Consider the following 17,373-nt stretch of genomic DNA (forward strand, 5'->3'; position numbering starts at 1 on the left):
TTGATCTTGTCTGGTCAGAAACAGAAAGCAATGGTTTTTCAGAGCTCTTTGATGAGAAGAGCATTGCCACGTGGGAAGATAGAGGACCAGGGACTGGCTGCAGCAGGTCTTGGCATCTCAGCAGCCAAGGGATGATGACCAAGATACTCCTCATCCCGGCCACCCTCCTGAGCTCATTCTGCTACTGCCCAAAGCAGCCTTTTTCTCATGATCCCATTGGCAGAAGAGGTAATTAAATTTCATTGTGGGGTGTCCCATATGCCAAATGTTCAGAGACAGGATTGAAACATTTATTTTCCCAATTTCCTTGAGTTCACATTCCTGGCTGAATTTCCAGATCCTTATGTCAAGTTTGCACTTACTTACGTTCATTTCCCTTATAGGTACCTCGGTTATTAATGACTTTCAGCAGAATGAAATCTATTAAGCCACTTATTTCAAAACAATGAGTTAAATAACCAACCAGGAACCCTTGAGTTAAATAATTAACTTGAATCTTGTTTTCCCATTTAAACATTTTAGTTATATTCTTGAAGAAAGGTTAATTCTCAGTTTGTATGTTGCTTTGTAACTAAATATAGCTTTTACACTAAATTTGGCACTCCTTATTGCTAGCCAGAAGGACGGAGTAGCTCTACTGATATCTGTTGAAGCTTTTCTATACCTCATTATATATTTTTTCACATTAATTTTATTTTTATTAGAAAATCATGTATGGCGCAATTCTTATTTACTAGCTGATCCCTTTGTGTGTACATATGATTTATGTTTCTTTGGATGGAAACTGGAATACAACAAAATTAGAGACATGGTTTATCAGCTGCACGGCGCTATAGTAAACAAGCTGGACTTAAAAATACATATATAAATTGTGGTGTGATTTGATTAAAATTGGCCTATTAGAATAACTCAGTATCAGCTAGAATTAGCACCAGTCTTGTATTTGGTCATAATATCCTTCAGTATTGTAGTATGACAAAATTTAATCCTCTCATAATTACCTTTTATTCACAGATTGGTAGAGAACAAGCTTTTCTGCTTCTTTCAACTCCCAGTTGGTCAAGTTTGAATAAATTAATCATTTAATTCAGTTAATTGAATGCATTGAAGAAAATATTCTCTTGGTACTTGCAGAAGAGACTGCTGATCTCAAAAGCCAGCTCGGTAATTCAAACAACGCAGGTTTCCAGAGTTTAGGCAGCGACTTCCATGGGTTCAATGGTCTGACTTGCAACTTGGAAGCAAGAATGCATTGTTTTGGTTATGTTTATGCAGATTGCAGTAAGCTTCAGCCTTGTCACCATTTTAATATATTTAGTTTTAAGAATAAAACCATTATTTTAAAAACTGTTGTCTATTTCTTGATCACTAAGTTTTACCAATCTCACTGATCTTGGGTTCATCTTTTGGCTTTTCATTTAGTTCCAAACTATTTTGTTTAATGGAAGAAGGAGCTGGCATCACACCCACTAATGGTGTGAGTTAGCAAGAGCTCATTTCATATATTCTATACAAAAATGCTAGAAAATATTTTTAGCAGTTGTGGAATCAGAAAGTGGTCTGAAAAAAAAGAAACTGGAAACACCTAAAATACTAAAAAATACCGGTACCTTTCTTTCCTGAACTAACATCCTTTGTGGTTGTAGAGTGAAGATGTTCTACAGCCTGCCCTCCCCACACAGCAGACCTTGTAATGCTTTGCAACAGATGCATCAGGAAGGCAGTGAAGACCTCCAAGCATCCAAGAGGTCTGTAACACCAGAGAGGCAGCTTACATTTGACTCAAAGCCATTTAGTTTTGGCTCCTACTACCCCTAGTGAACAAGTGATTTTATGTAGTCACACATGACAGTACCAAACCAACTTGGTGGTGGTGTTTGAAGGTTAGCAGAGAATTTCCCAAACAAAAGTGGTCAAAGAAGCTGATTTTTAAAAAAGCCCTGACAAAAGAAAAATAAACCCTGCAGCTGCCCCAAGAAATGCATCACTTTGGCAGAATACTCATTTTCTGATTTATCCTGTTCAGGAATGTGAAGCTGAGTTCATGATGGACAATCATCTGCCAATAACATGCATGTTAGACAACAATACTGACCTTAAGGACAAAGCTGACTTAAATGAAGATTATCATTTCAGATATAGTCAAAGGAAATGTTCTGGTCTGTTTTCAGTAGTGCGTGGGGACAGGACTAGGGGAAATGGGCTGAAACTTCAGCATAGGAAGTTCTGCACGAATGTGCGCAAGAACTTCTTTACAGTGAGGGTGACGGAGCACTGGAACAGGCTGCCCAGGGAGGTGGTGGAGTCTCCTCTGGAGATATTCAAGACCCGCCTGGACGCCTACCTGTGCGACGTGGTGTAGGGAACCTGCTTTGGCAGGGGGGTTGGACTCGATGATCTCTAGAGGTCCCTTCCAACCCCTACAATTCTGTGATTCTGTGATTCTGTGAAATCTTTCTTGTCTGCATCGAAATAACAGTGGACTTTTGGAACTCAAAATTGGAAATGCCAAGTCATCTTTCTCACGTCTACCATGCCTTTGTGTAAGCACTGTTTTTCCCTTCTTTTTTGATTTCTAGTGTACTGAACATGTTTTTTATCTGTTTTAAGTTGCTGAATCTAGACAAGCTTTTCCCTATTTTAAGATTCTGCATATGGTAAACATGAGTCATGGCAGGAGCTCCAGGCTTGAGAACACAGACACGGGAAGGAAGAAGCACTATGTATGAACCTAGGTATTTGTCAGAAGAGGTACAGCAGAATGGGTGGAAGGGAATGCTTTTAATGTTTAGCCCTAGAAAGCTCTTCAGTGTCAAAAGCTCAGAGTAAGGTTACGGACCTTAAGGCATTAGTGATCAGTTTCAAGCAAACTTCTAAAGAGCTGAAGAGCTTATGTGGTCTCATCGTTTCTGGGAAGAATGAAGATTTCCCCTGAAAACATGACTCTTCCTCTCTGTGCAGGGAGAGGGAGAAAAACATATATTCTAACTAAGCTCCCCAAGGAGAGTCACAGCCTTTGCCTTGTGTTGGGCACAAGCAGGCGCAAACCTTGTGTGCTGCCAAGCAGAACTTCACGTGCTGCAGATGTACGGAAAGTACTAGTGTAAACTGGTGAGCAGGAAAGTCAGATTCTCTTTCACATTGAAAGATGTTGATATACTGAAGGCATCACAACAGTAAACAATAACATATCAAGAGAGGGACTCTCAGGGAAGAAAAATCCAGGAAGAGATATCTCTTCTGGAAGGTGAGGTTTGCTGATCTAACACTATTCACTTTCAGAACAAAATCAAAATAGCAACTACAATAATCTCCTGCAATGACAAAACTAAATGCCAAGGAAAGGACCAGCTTAGGAGGAAAGGCCATGATTATGCTACCTGTCTGTTCAGGGTTATATATGATCAGATCAGGCTAATCTAGATGCTCTTTTCTTTCTTCATCTTGAGACGTGTCTTGGAACAGGCCGCTAGAGGAGCTTATTCCTTTATCACTCAAAACTCCAGAGCCACAACATGTAAGAGAACAAACCCACATCATAAATATCACTGTACATTTTCAACATTTAAGAGCATTATGAGACATAGCTACCTCAGGAAAAAAGTCAAAGTATAGTACAGAAGGAACAAATGGTTATGGAAAATAGTGTTGTACTACCTCTTCTGTAGTAAACCTCCTGTGAAGTGATGGAGAAGGCTGCAGTCTGGCTCTCAGGCAGGGCTGGCACAGGAGTACCATCCAGCACTCAGCTGTTGAGCATGATGTCGTATGTCTTTTCCTGTGAATTAAGCTAGAATACTATTTACTTCACGTTTTGAAATCTTGGTGAAGGAGAGAGGAACTTCAGATTGCCAGCCATACACTGAGATCCCTATTTGGTTTGTTTGCTGCAGGTAAGCAGCAACTGCAGTTTTTTACCATTCAACAGATGTTTGTCAGTCGCTGTGAAAGCACCAGAAAGGTCAAAAAGCTGAATGTGTTTAGAAATTAAACTGCCTTCTCCTACCCTTAATTATTACTCGTCTGGTTGAGATGGTTATGTGGAAAAAATTATTGGATTTCCATTGTCACTGTAACAGCTGTGCCATGAGCAGAAAACCTCAGAGTTCAGGAGCGCCCATCTGCAGCCTTTTACAAGCCATAAACACCTCACACTGTACATAAGCTTTTCAGAAACCGAGCACGAATTGTACACTTTGTTTTGTGCAACGCCTGTTTGAAATATATTTTACTATATATTTTATATTTTGCTCCAGAATTTACCTATTTGTCTAAAACCACGTGTTCCTCTGGAAAGGAGAAACTGCCAACATGTTTACTCCTTCCTGCCCAAGGAAAATACAAGCATTATTGCATTATGTCACATTATATCATAAACTTTGGTAACCAGCATCTCCCTTTTTGAAAATAAAATGTATGTTGCCCTCCACCATTAAAGGAAGCACATGGATTCCAACTGGCTGCCATTGAATTTCACATACAAGTTGAATTATGTAATACTTCCAAAGTTGCTGCATGTACAAAAAAAACACGCCAAGCAAAGGGCACCACTTTGAGAGTGATTTTTTTCTGCTACACTTCACTTCTCTGTGCTTAACTACCTGTCTATACTAAGAACACTGCAACCTGCCACGAATGTAACTGAATGATATTGGTGAGATAAATCTTGGGACACAAAGCAACACGAGCCCTTCCTTTATGTTCTGAGCAATAAAGCTGCTGCGGGGTGAGGAGGGAGCAGGCAGAAAAGTGAGGGGGTGACAAGGGAACCGGCCATTAACTTATCAATTCCAGGCCTTGGCTTTCTAATTGACAACCTCAGAGCTACTTTCATCACTTGTCGACTTCAAACCCACACTCAATTTTTCCTTTAGATAATGATGCAACTATAACATACCGGTGTTTCTGACATATTGCAGCATGTAGCAGTAAGAAGAGTTTAACAGGAAAGAAAAAAAACAAACTGTTAAACATTTTTTTCACATCTATCAACTTCCCAAAGAAACAATCAATAAGAAAACAGACTTTATGCTTCCAGTCTATCAAAGTCAGTATTTTGTACTGACCCAACCCAAAGTGCCTTCAGTATTATTGCAGATCCAACAACAACAAAAAAAGCTGATGCTTATTGCAGTAAGCCCACAATAAATGAGCACACAAAACTCAAGAAATGTACTATGGATTGGAGACCTTAAATTAAAGATGCAGTGCAAATAGTGTCACTGAAAATACATTACACAGAGTAAGTGCATATTTTTAACGAAGAAAATACAGAAGTAATGGCGTTGTGGTAGTGCTGTTAGACAAGTCCTTATGGAGAGATGGAAAACCCCAACACGAATCCTCCTGCAGGAATCAAAGCAGTCCGCTGAAGGCAGCCAGTCCATTTGCGAAGAGTGAGGGATAAATGGAAGTACAGTACAAACACTTCTCATATTTTGATGACAAATTAAAAAACCACCAAGTTTTGTCAAACAACAGCATGTCCACAGGCAACAAAGCACCTGGCTCTAACATAAACAGGCATATAACTGCTTTTTAATAGTGGATATAAAGGTTTGAGTCCTGCAGTCAACCCTGGAAAGGCCCCAGGGTCATACTAAACTCTGTGCTTTGGGGCCCCAAGCACGTCAATCGTGGCAACAAAAGCAGAGTAAGAATGGCATAACAAACATAGGTCTCCAAATTGCTGCCACTTCTCTGGATCCTACGTGAAATGCCTTCAGAGAGATGGCACTTTGGGTATGGTGCCATAGCCTGCTGTTGCTGAAAACAAAGGTGTATAAGCACACGGATGCTGAATTCATGCCCATTAACGAAACAGAGATGCTGCAGGCAGACACAACGTGCAGTCAGCTCTTGTCTTCATCGGAATTTAGGTTTTGTTTGTGCAAATTGGCATCTGACTAATTGTAGCTAAGGGACTTGAACAAGACTGTGAACAGTTTAACCAGCTAAACTAGAAGTTTTTTAAGATTATACATATGGGTGGCTAATTTTCTATCATACATCTAGGAAGTTTTCAGCCTTGAGCCTAAATGAGCTAATGACAAAATGAACCAGCCAAAGTCCCGCAACAACAACCGTCATCTCCAGGCATTAACTGGAGATCTAAGATCTATTTTGATCATGAACAGTGGAAGCATACCGGGGAACACAGGAAGAGTTGTGAGAAACAAGACTGGACTTGTTTCCTGAGCTGCCAGCGTCTTTCTTGGTTTCTAGATCCATATAACCGCAGCAAGTTCTTTGTTTAGCAGAACGCATTGACTGTTCAGCACCATAACAATTAGCATTATGAAGATTTGATATGTCGGCGTATCAGCCAATTTGTTGATGCTCTCTCTTCACTGCAAGTGCCACTATGCCTCAAACAACAAGGAGGTGAGAGCTCTTCCTGCAGTGTGCTTGGCTCACATCATGCACAAAGTTCACTGCAAAGTATTATTGAAAAGTCAGGAGAAGCACATTTTATGGCCAAATCAGCAGCTCGGCAAAACAGGTGGCTACAGTAGGAAAGACAACAAGCTCAACAGCTGGGCACAATGATTTTTACTAGGATCATTCTCCACGATGTTTGGAGTTTTTCTTGGGAGAGAAAAGACACATCCCCGCTAGAACTATGAAAATTCAGGCTATTAGTTGCTCTCCTAGAGGCAGGTGTTTTTCCATTTTTCAAACCAACACCAACCACTTTTGCAATGTTGACGCTCCACAGCCAGCAGTGCAAACTGGTTACCTTTCGGAGTTTGGAGTCTAAGTTTTACAAGCCTGTTTTGCCTTCCCGCAGGCGCTTTGAGCTTATAAATGGCACCTTTCGGTGTCCCGAATTATGAAGGGCAGCTAGTCCTGAATTCTCCTGTCGCTTAATGATCTCACATAAAATGAGGTCCACAAAACTTTTACTACCGCTGCAGTTCAAATTCACAGGTGAAGAACCACCAGGGAAAGGATGCGGACATGTCCCTTGCTTTTGCTCTCCTCATTTTCCAGGTGCAAGAAAACTCCCTGATCTGGCTTTAACAATCAGTTAACTCTCAACTTACAGCCTGATACAAATAAAAGGCCTATGGTACGTCGCCCTGATAAGCACTGCAGAATTGGAGGGGAAAACACTTGAGAGCAACACCGCTGGTGTTGAATTTAAGTTAAATATATGGATGTAAAAACTAATCTAAGCATTCACTTATTACCTTTTGCTTTCCATATAATTTTGCTCATTTACCACCATTAAGTATATTTGACACTCAAGAACCGCACGTAACATTTAATTAAAACATGAATTGGTTCCTCCCCCGTTCTCGAATTAACACTTGACGTTTGGAAAACACGCTGGACCTCAGCAGCCAGAAAGAAAATTCAAAGGAAAGCCTTTCCAAAAAAAAATAAAGGACTTTGTTTGCTACAAATTACTTCTGCATTTATATAAAGATTTAACGATTCAAGGCATGCCAAATTTTGTGCTAATGAGCTTTGGGTTGTGTTTTTCATTTTTGTTTGATTTTTTTTTTCTTTTTTCTGCTAAAAACAATTACTAGAGGCCATTGAAATGCCACTGGATAAACCAGGAAACCTAGTAAAACTGTAGGTAAAATTGGCATTTTGTTTCAAGCGCAGCTCAGGAGTCCACTTTGCTCATTGACGAGCTGCGTATTTCGAACAGCACTTGCATCTCTTCCAAAAAGGAAGCAGGGCAAGATACTTTCAGAAAACACATTTGCAACGTTCTATAGCTGAAAGCAAAAACTAAAAAGCAAAACTTCACCCCTTAACTCCAGCATTCTGAGGATGAAGCATCGAAGCCTTTCTGTTTCTTTCTCTACTTCCCAGTGAAAGGTAGATAAATTAGCAGACGCATAAGCACTTCACTCTCAGAACCTCTTTAGAGAATACACGTACCCACAGGAGCTTAAACACCTTCCTGGAGAGAATTATTAATCTTGCTCCTAATAGTGTAGAATTTTTAAAGCCTATTAAAACGCTATCTAGTCAGAGCAGTGCAAGTCTGGCTTTTTCATTGCCTGGTTTCAAGAAACAAACAAATCAGTGGAAATTGCACACAACTGTGTTTCACTGATCAGTTACGCAGATCCCTGTCCACTTAAACTATGACATATAGATCAAACATTTCACACCAGATCTTGCCATCTACCACAGGCTGATGCTTCGGTATAAGGGAAGTCCTGCGTTAAGCCTGAGTCGTTCGGCCCCTCTCTCTCTGTCCATGGGCCTAATCACCCTTTCAGAAACCCACAAATAATTAAAACCTGATTTTGCACTGGGTGTACTGCTCCTGCCCGGCTGCAGTGGAACTGCTCCCTGTTGACACCACTGCGAGTAAAGTCACAATCAATCCCTTTGACTTCAGTCTTCCAAGTAACACATGCGTTACTCCAAAGGCTTTCAGATGACTTTTTAAGTGAAAACATCCAGGATGTTGTGGGTTTGAACAGGTCGTCATAGCTATTTCCTAGCAGCTGATAAGACTAATGCTAATTATTGTTGTCAGGAAATAGAAATCTTTCTGTGATGAGCTAGTCTTGTTGTGCATGTATGCAATATTTCCCCCCTTTTCTTTGAATAGCATTTCACCAACTTAAAAGCAAAAAAACCAAACCAAACCAAAGCAATAAACCTAGCAACCAACCAACAAAAACCCAACAGCTTGACCAAATGAAAGCTATTCACGCTACCTTAACCCACTCTCCAGTTCACCTCAGAAATCCCACTGACAACTCAAGAGTGGGGAATCAAACCCCTTTATTACCAAGTCCGCACCAGATAAAGCAGTAATTGTAGCTATACAGTATTGGAAGTGTAGCTACAACATAGCGTGACAGCTTGTTAGTGTTGAAAATATATAAGCTCTTTGTAATTGTGCCTTTGGAATGCCATCTGTCTTGAATTAACATCCACCTGGGATCATGTTTCGATGACCAATATGGACAGATTACTGGAACTTTAAAACCTAGCTTGCTTTGTAATTGACATTTAAACTGTTTGAAGTTTCTCATTAAGTCCTTTTTTACAAATTAGGTGCAGATGTATAAAGCTAAATGTACAGTACTAAGGGAAATTAGGTCACCTGAAAGCTCAATAATAAAACGTATCTATTAACTGTTTAAATGCAATGAGTACATTAAAATTTAGAGATTGACTTTATGCCCCAAATTCTTCAAAGTTTCATCATTTCCCTTTCATCGTTGCACAGACCCGATGCCAACCATTTTTAATTAAAATGGCAGAGAAGAAAGCAGGCTTGGTTGCTCTGCCCACGGCAGCGGAGGGAAGAAGGTAAGGCAGGCGGCCTCAGTGACATCCAGTAGCACGGGCATTTCCTGGCCTGAGTGACCCCTCAACACAGAGGCCTCCAGCCCAGCAGCTCGTTCTCACATAAGACAGCAAAGCCCTACAGAGCTCACTTCCATGGCTTCCATGAGCAGCACAGACAGGCCGCACAGGCACACACAGGCTGTGCTCAGTGAAGTGCCAGGCAGCCCAGGCACAGGCCTGCTCCCCTCCCATCAAGGGGTGGCTTTGCGCTTCGAGGACAACAGCCAGCAGTTGGCAGCACTTAAACCCAACGCTGTTGAGTACCTATGGCATAAGGCCCATGAACCCTCTCTGCCAGTCACGGGCCTCTCAGGATGAATTAGGCTGCAGCCCACATGAAATGCACAACTGCAAATCCTTTTGGCACCACTGCTAGCGTATCGGTTCTTGAAATCACGCCAAGCAGCGTCACCAGCCACACTGGCTGTGTTGCAAGGTCAGCAAGTGTATCTCCAATGGTGCCAGAACAGGACCAAACCTGGTTGCCATACACACAACTCTTCTCTCCATGCTCGTCCACATCTTCTGCTCAAGAGAAAAACTGCTGCATATGTCTAAAAGAGAGGAAAAATCAAAGCAGATACATATGCCTGCAGTATGTGGGCATACTGCAACGCCTGCGAAAGAACAAAAGCTGACCAACACCAAGTGACGCTTTCCTGGAGAAGACCGAAAAGAGAACAAGATATAGGAGTAATTCACTTGTCTCTCGTACCTCACGAGGACAAACTCTAACAAAAGTGTATTTGCAACAACCCTGTTTTGCTCAAACACTTTATGACTGGCAGCTTCCATTTTGCTAGTGGTTCCACAAAGGCAGGTGGAAGGCTGGGCAAGACTACTGAGGACTGAGATAGCTTTAAGCAGACTTGTTGGGGTGCCAGAGGTCATCAGCTGTATACACTTGGCTTTGCACTCTGCTTCTCATTAGCATTAATTAGCCAGCATCGTATCTCTGCTGCTGCCAGGACAATAACTAGCTTGGGCAGTAGTTTCACAGTCCCTAACACTGGGTATGGAATTGCCAGAGCACACACCAGGGAGCTGGCATCTTCCTGCCAACTGCAGAGGAGGGCAGAGATTGGCTCAGTATAACGCCAGGCCCGCAGGAACACCTTTAAGCACATCCAGGTGCAGTGTATATATGCCACTCCAAAACTTGATGTTACAGAGCTCCATCAGGTTCATTCCCAGGCAGAGGGTCACAGCACCGGGGACTCCATCAGTGGTGTTCAAGCCACCCTTTTTCTCCCCAGCACACGAGCCATGATCAGGTGCTCACCTAGCCAGCAATGTGACCACACTGGTTTCAGTAAAACAAAGTGACTTTGTAGAACAAGTCTTGTAGTTGTTTCTCAACAGTTCTGCCTGATAAAGTGTTTTTATCAACTGGAAAGTCCCAGTTTCAAGCAAAACTCATCCCAAGCCCATAATCTTGAAAGACACACTTAAAAACATATAGAACACAAAATGAATGATTTTCTTTTTTCTCTCTCTTTTTTTTTTTTTACAAAGGTTCAGGAAAGAAATCCCTCACTGACTTAATGCTTTATTGACAGCTTTGGTTATAGCACTACACACTGAGCAACATCAGCTGCTGGTAATGACCACAGAGGACGTCTTCCCATTTGAATGTTGCAACAAATAAAACTATTTCACAAGCAAGTAACAAAGGGGAACCCTTTAATTTGCTAAAACAATTCCAGCTCTCATTGCATTAGCACCCTCCAGTGTCCAATCCATGAAAAGCATCATCAAGGCTAATTTGCCAAGTAGGCTCAAAACTTGTCCTGTGAAACACAAGATGAAAGAGCAGCAGGATCCTGGGAGGTGACATGACAACTGGAGACAACAGAAGAAACTCCCAGTGCTGCAGATATCTTCTGTTCCAAGGGCAGAAATTGTAGATGACACACACACAGCCCCTGAGCAAGATGTGACGTGGAATTATCATTAATCCTGTATTATCTTACTCGGTGAGCCTCCCCATGCCATAGCAATCCATCACACTCATTTAGTGGCACAGCAGCTGCAGCAGCGCTCCTCCAGCAGCACTCCCAAAGCTGTACACATCCACACTGTGCATCCCACACTCTGCAGCACTCTGCCAAGATGTGCAAGGTTAGCAATGTCACTTTTGACTGACCCGGTGCAGGCACGTGGGTATGCTTCTGGCCGCAACATGCCACATAAAGAAACAGATGTAAAAAGCCCTCTTGTTCATGGGGGAAGCACACTCGTATTCAGGCAGCTGAGGGCAACCAGGCGCAAAGTTCTTTTACACCACAAACACTAAGCGCAGAGAGAACCCTCCACACCGATCTGTGGGGAAGGAAGTTTCCATATGCGATGCTTTACTGCAGTATTGTAGTATAATAAATAGTAGAATAAAAAAAATAAAGAACAGCTGAATTTACTACTTCAAAACAGCTGGAAGGAGTTTTTTTTTAAAACCTTTTCCAAGAAAAAAAAAAGTCTTTCCAAAGCAGGGAAAGCCCAAAAGGCCTTGGAACATTATAAGCGAGCTAAAAGAGATTATCAGTGCTCCGAGCAGTATCAGTTTCATCTGCCTGCTAACAGCACAAATGCTCCAACAGCATTCTCCCAGCAGCACTGCAAGGACAGTAACATCTTAAAGACACAAAAGTGGCAGCCAAGAGACACACACTGATGTCCAGACCCAAGGTGCCTGCTAGCTCCTGCTACAGACCACCAAGCTGCTAATGAAATCCAACCAACAGGCACACTGATCGTCGAAGTTTGTAGTCATCCCTGCATTTCCTGTCCACACTGCACACTGCTAAATGGTTGTCCAGCTGAAATGTGAGCAAGGACTCCTGGTTCTTCATCCAGCTCAGGTCATCAACCGATTAGTTGCCCCAAATTCAGGTCCTGCAAGAGCTGGTGGATTCCACCTGCGTGGCAGCCTTTTGGGCTCTGAAGCAGCACAGGTGATGAGGGACAGGCAGTTCCAGCTGCTGACAAGCTGTGACATCTCCTGGGAATCAGGCAGGTCATTGAGTCCAATTCCAGGCTCCACATAGGATCACCGAAATCCAAACCCTATGTCTGAGAGCAGCGTCCGGATGCTCCATGAACTCCAGCACTCGGGGCCGTGCCCACCGCCCTGTGGTGCAGACCCTGTCCCTGACCCCCAGCTGTCCCTCCCCTGACATCTCCATGCCGTTCCCTCGGGCCCTGTTGCTGTCACACAGAGCAGAGCCCAGCGCTGCCCTCCACTCCCTGTGAGGAGCTGCAGCCGCCATCAGGCCTCCATCAGCTCCTCTGCTCTGGGCTGAGCACACCCAGGGACCTCAGCCGCTCCTCATACGTCTTGTCCTTCCTCCAGACCCTTCCACATCTTTGTTACCCTTCCTTGGATGCTAATAGTTATATGTCCTTAGTATACATGATCCTGTACAGGAGGAAAAGGAAAGGCATTTACATGCATGCAGCTCCTTCAGCAGCGGGCTCAGTCAGTCAGCCGGAGGCTGGGAGATGACGCTGTGTGCCCTGCAGGACGGCGTTACCGAGGGCAGGAAAGCCTGACCCGGACTGTTTATCCCTAACACAGCACAAATTGATCCGGCTGCCTCGGGGGCTCCCCAAGAACACCAGTATCAACACTGCCTGTACACAGCAACACCTACGTCGTGGTTATTCCAGACTCCTCTGATTTTATCGCATGCTTTTCTGACAATCAGCTACGAAACGCTTACAGTACCCAGGCCCTTCAGGTGCCGCAGGTGGAGCCTCACGAGGGCAGAGCACGGAGGGCAGAGCACGGAGGGCACTCACTCCACCTCAGCTCAGCTCAGCTCACCTCCTCGCCCCGCCGCCCGCCGCCGACCCCGCAGCCGCACAGCGCCCCCCTCAGGTGCCGCGTCCCGGCCCCGCCAACCCCCGACCCACTCGTGCCGCGGGGCGGCGCCGCCTCACTCACAGCCGCCTCCAGCCCCGCGTCGCCGCCGCCGCCGCCGCCATCGCCGCCTGTCCCCGCCCCGCCGCTGCCCCACTGGCTGGGGAACGCCGCCGCGAACCTCCCCCGTGGGGCTGATTGGTGAGGAGGGGGGAGGAGGTGTGCCGCACGCCACGTGGGGGTGGAGAGCCGCCCCCCACGTGCCCGGGCCGGAGGGGCGGTGCGCTCCCCGCGGCCGTTAGCGGGGCGCCGCCTGGCTGCCGGCGGGCGCTGCCTCGGAGCGTCCTCCTGACGCTCATTTACTGCGATCTGCGAGGGAGAAATGAGCATCGCGGGCAGCGTGGGCACGGCGCGCCTTCCTCGTGCCGCTGTGAGCACAAAGGGTGTCCCCGGCTCACTGTGGAAAAGTGGGGGATAAACAGCTGTCAGCGCCGATCTTGAGGACGTTGCCGCGATGCTTTGTGACAGGAGGGCATTTCTGATGGCCGGCTGTGTCAGAGGAGCCTCTGTGGTGCCAGAGCCGCTTTGGGCCTGCTCTGATAGCTCAGAGCACTGACAGCTCCTCAGGGGACTTGGCTGGGACTCACTGCTCTCCTGGAGGAGAGACAGGCTTGGCCTGGGCAGTGATATCACCTTAGCAGGTGATAACAGGGTGATATAAATGTAGGTGGCTAAGCGAGTGCAAGGAAAGGGGGAGGAAGGGTTCTGAGCTGGGAGAAAGATGGGTGGGATGGAGAAGGAATTACTTCTCTTCCCCCCCGTGCTCCTCTCCAGACAGTAGCTGTTCTCCTTGGAGCAGGCAGCCCCTGCTCGGCCCTCAGGCCTCCCAGGTAATACTCTGCCTTCTCAAGGTTCCTCAAGCAATGGGAACTGGTTCAGCACCGAATGCCACAACAGAGGGAAGGTGAAAGCTAAAAAAGGGAGAAACATCTGGAAAAAATGAAGGGCCAGAAGCTGAGGTGGAGCTGCAGGAAGTAGAAACTACTAGAGCAGGTCCAGCAATCTATCAAAGAAAACACTGGCTAGAAGGTATCAAGTTATAGAAGCCCTATTTCGTACATCAAGAGGACATTACAGTGAGTGCATATTGCCATCCGGTTCAGATATCATTATACTTACTACACAGTTTTTGGGGAAGGTATCTGCCTGGAACCACTGCAATTCAGAAGAGTTAAATGTTGGCATGCTGGAAGTGGCCCACAGCCTACGTGCTCCACATGCTGCCTGGAAACAGAGTTTGTAAGGGAGTCCGAAGTGTGGAGCTGTGCTTGCCAGTACTGCAGGTAAGAGCATGGGTTACATTTCAAAAAGCGGTGTGGTTTCAGTACTGGTTTTCTTTCTCATTCCTCATGTTTTATTTGTTGTGATCCACTGAGCGAATGTTTCCACTGGCTGGAAGTGTGTCTGTTTCCTGAGTGCCAGGCGTTCATTTAGCAATGCACAAGGCCATGAGCTGCTTGGGACGAGGGTGGGCAGTGACAGGACAAGGGGAAATGGTTTTAAACTGAGACAGGGGAGGTTTAGATTGGATATCAGGAAGAAGTTTTTCACACAGAGGGTGGTGACGCACTGAAACAGGTTGCCCAAGGAGGCCCCATTCTTGAAGACATTCAAGACCAAGCTGGATGTGGCTCTGAGCAGCCTGGTCTGGTGGTTGGAGACCCTGCACATAGCAGGGGGGTTGAAACTGGATGAACATTGTGGTCCTTTTTAAGCCAGGCCATTCTGTGATTCTCTGATGTTATGATTCTCTCCTCATGTGCATCACCTGGGCTTGCTAGAAGCAGGAGCTACAGGTAATGTCCACACTGCACCCAGGGCATGTGGCCTGAGAATCTCTGCTGCAGGGCACCTTTGGTTTTGCTCAGTGTGAGACAGGCAACAGGGCACGGTGATGGCTGCTGCAAGGAGTGGCTGCAGAAGCGGGTACATTCTGCTTTAGTTCAGAAGGTAAAAAAATAGCAGCTGTGGAACTATTCAGAGCAAATGCTCTTTTTTTAAACAAACAAACAAAAAATATTACAATGGGTTTTCCAGTGTGAAATACTGTCAAGCTATAGAGGATGCAAGGACGAAAGTATAATGCATGTGTAGATGAGATGGGGATAAATAGATGTAGATAGATGTGTAGATGAGGAGGGGGACAAAAAAGCAGACTCTCCTTTTAATGATGTCATATTGACAGGTTTCAAAACTCAAAATATTCTGTATATTTTACAGCAGATTATACACGAATGCTTGTTAGCTTTCATATACCCTATGCTTTTACTTCCAAGTCTCCTCTCCCAGTACGTCTAATGGAGTTTTCACCTCAAAGGAGGATCCTTAAACTTGAATTGCTGCAGCGTGCTTTGAACCCCGCCAGATAATCTGCAGGCTGTTGACACCATAATGCTATGATGGTTCGTATGCCATTAAAATGGATCACAGAAATGTCCGTCTATAGATCCTTAACTCAATACGTCGAGTCAGTGTACTGTATAGATCCTTTAATCCATAGACTATTATTAAAATAGTGGATTAAGGAGTTGTTTGGGATGAGAGCATGCTGTATATGTAACAAAACAGTTTAGCTGAGATTAGTATTTATTACTCAACAGAAAAATTGATTGAAGGATTCATAGATGCTGATAATGTCAGAGCCTGGGAGGCACTAATGCATTTGATTGCTGTATTTTTGCCACGTGAGCCCTTGCTAAGCAAACCTGTTATATGCAAAATGTTTTAATTAAATACTAATGTAAAACACAGCGCTTGGGTGGCTTAAAACACTTTGCATGAGGATGTGTACGGAAAGGACATTCGGACATGTGAAATAAGAACTTTATATAAGAGAGTTCACGAGACGCTATACAAATCACTATCAACTTACTCCAACCCAAAGTGAACTGGAAAACATGTATTTTTCCACCTGATTCTCTTCTGCCAGCAGCCTTTGTCAGAAAGGGGAGTTTCATTCAGCCATGTGTTAAAGTTTAACCGACTGAGGCGGTCGCAGTTGTACGGACTTATCTTTAATGCAACAGAAGGTTGTCAACAAACCTTTTCAATGACATCTCCACATTAGGATGGCAAGCAGATGATTTGAGGATTACCAGGCTGCTGGACAGGTCAGCTGGGATCTTAAAAATCTCTTCTCTAAAGGACCAGATCTGCAGCCAGAAGCTGTTTACTGTGGGGAAGGGGGAGGGAAATGGGTTTTGTTTAAAAGGCGTAGACACGACGTTTTGTTTGTGTCTGCCACAGATCATTGTCTTTAAAGCTCTCTCTGTATCGCGGAGAGCTGAACTTTGGTTGACACTTGTTCCTAATGAACCACTGGACAAAGTAAAATTTCAGTACCGAAGCTAAGATGAAAGGAAAAAAATGGTTTGTAAAATGTATGATGTTCACTAAGTGCTGGGTAGAACAGAGCTTTATTGGGTAGAACAGAGCTTTATTGGGTAGAACAGAGCTTTATTTTTCCCCCCAAGGTGGAAACCGTCAATATCTAAGTTCAGTTCTACTGAGATTTCTCAGGTTGGATGTTAGGAAATAGTTCTTCTCTAAGAAAGCGGTCAGGCAGTGGAATGGGCTGCCCAGGGACGTGGTGCAGTCACCGAGCCTGGAGGTGTTCAGGGAACATTGAGATGCTGTGCTGAGGGATACGGCTTAGTGGGAAATACTGGTGATAGGTGGACTGTGTGATCTTAGAGGTCTTTTCCAACCTTGGGGATTCTATGACTCTAGGATCTCTTCATGGTCACATCTGTTAGTTTCAGAACCAGTTCCTACCTCTTTGCAGACCCTGGGCACACAGTGGTATGGTTTGTAAGGAGCTTATGAAGCCCCACGCAGAAGGCCTGAGTGAATGAAGCTGGCACCAAGTGATGCCACAAAGGCATCATTTTGGGGGTGAGTGCTAGTTTTACTGAAGTCTTTTTGTAACTAGCAGTCTGGATCAGGTTGCTGGTGGCTTCAGAAGTTACACTCCACTTCGACACGATAACAGGTGAAAGGAACATTGAAAGACTTCTTAGAGCAGTAACCTCTGGCCTACCTGGGATTCTCACACTTCCCATAATTTTTCACCTTTCTGAAGTCCTCGTGTGAAATGCTGCCGTACTTCCTGATTTCAGTGC

At 44.6% G+C, this 17,373-nt stretch overlaps 1 protein-coding gene across 4 annotated transcripts in view; it reads right to left on the reverse strand.

The window, feature by feature from the left end:
• CLYBL (citramalyl-CoA lyase) overlaps nucleotides 1-13,385 on the reverse strand; it is a 152,886-nt gene extending 139,501 nt beyond the window's left edge. For all 4 annotated transcript variants that reach the window (XM_072326685.1, XM_072326683.1, XM_072326684.1 and 1 more), the window contains exon 1: nucleotides 13,277-13,385. In XM_072326685.1, coding sequence (XP_072182786.1) covers nucleotides 13,277-13,317 — 41 coding nt within the window. In that variant the 5' untranslated portion in view covers nucleotides 13,318-13,385. The remainder of the gene's footprint in view (nucleotides 1-13,276) is intronic.
• Between the last annotated feature and the right edge of the window lie 3,988 nt (nucleotides 13,386-17,373).

This window comes from Excalfactoria chinensis, chromosome 1 (genome assembly GCF_039878825.1).
Source record: "Excalfactoria chinensis isolate bCotChi1 chromosome 1, bCotChi1.hap2, whole genome shotgun sequence".
NCBI lineage: Eukaryota > Metazoa > Chordata > Aves > Galliformes > Phasianidae > Excalfactoria > Excalfactoria chinensis.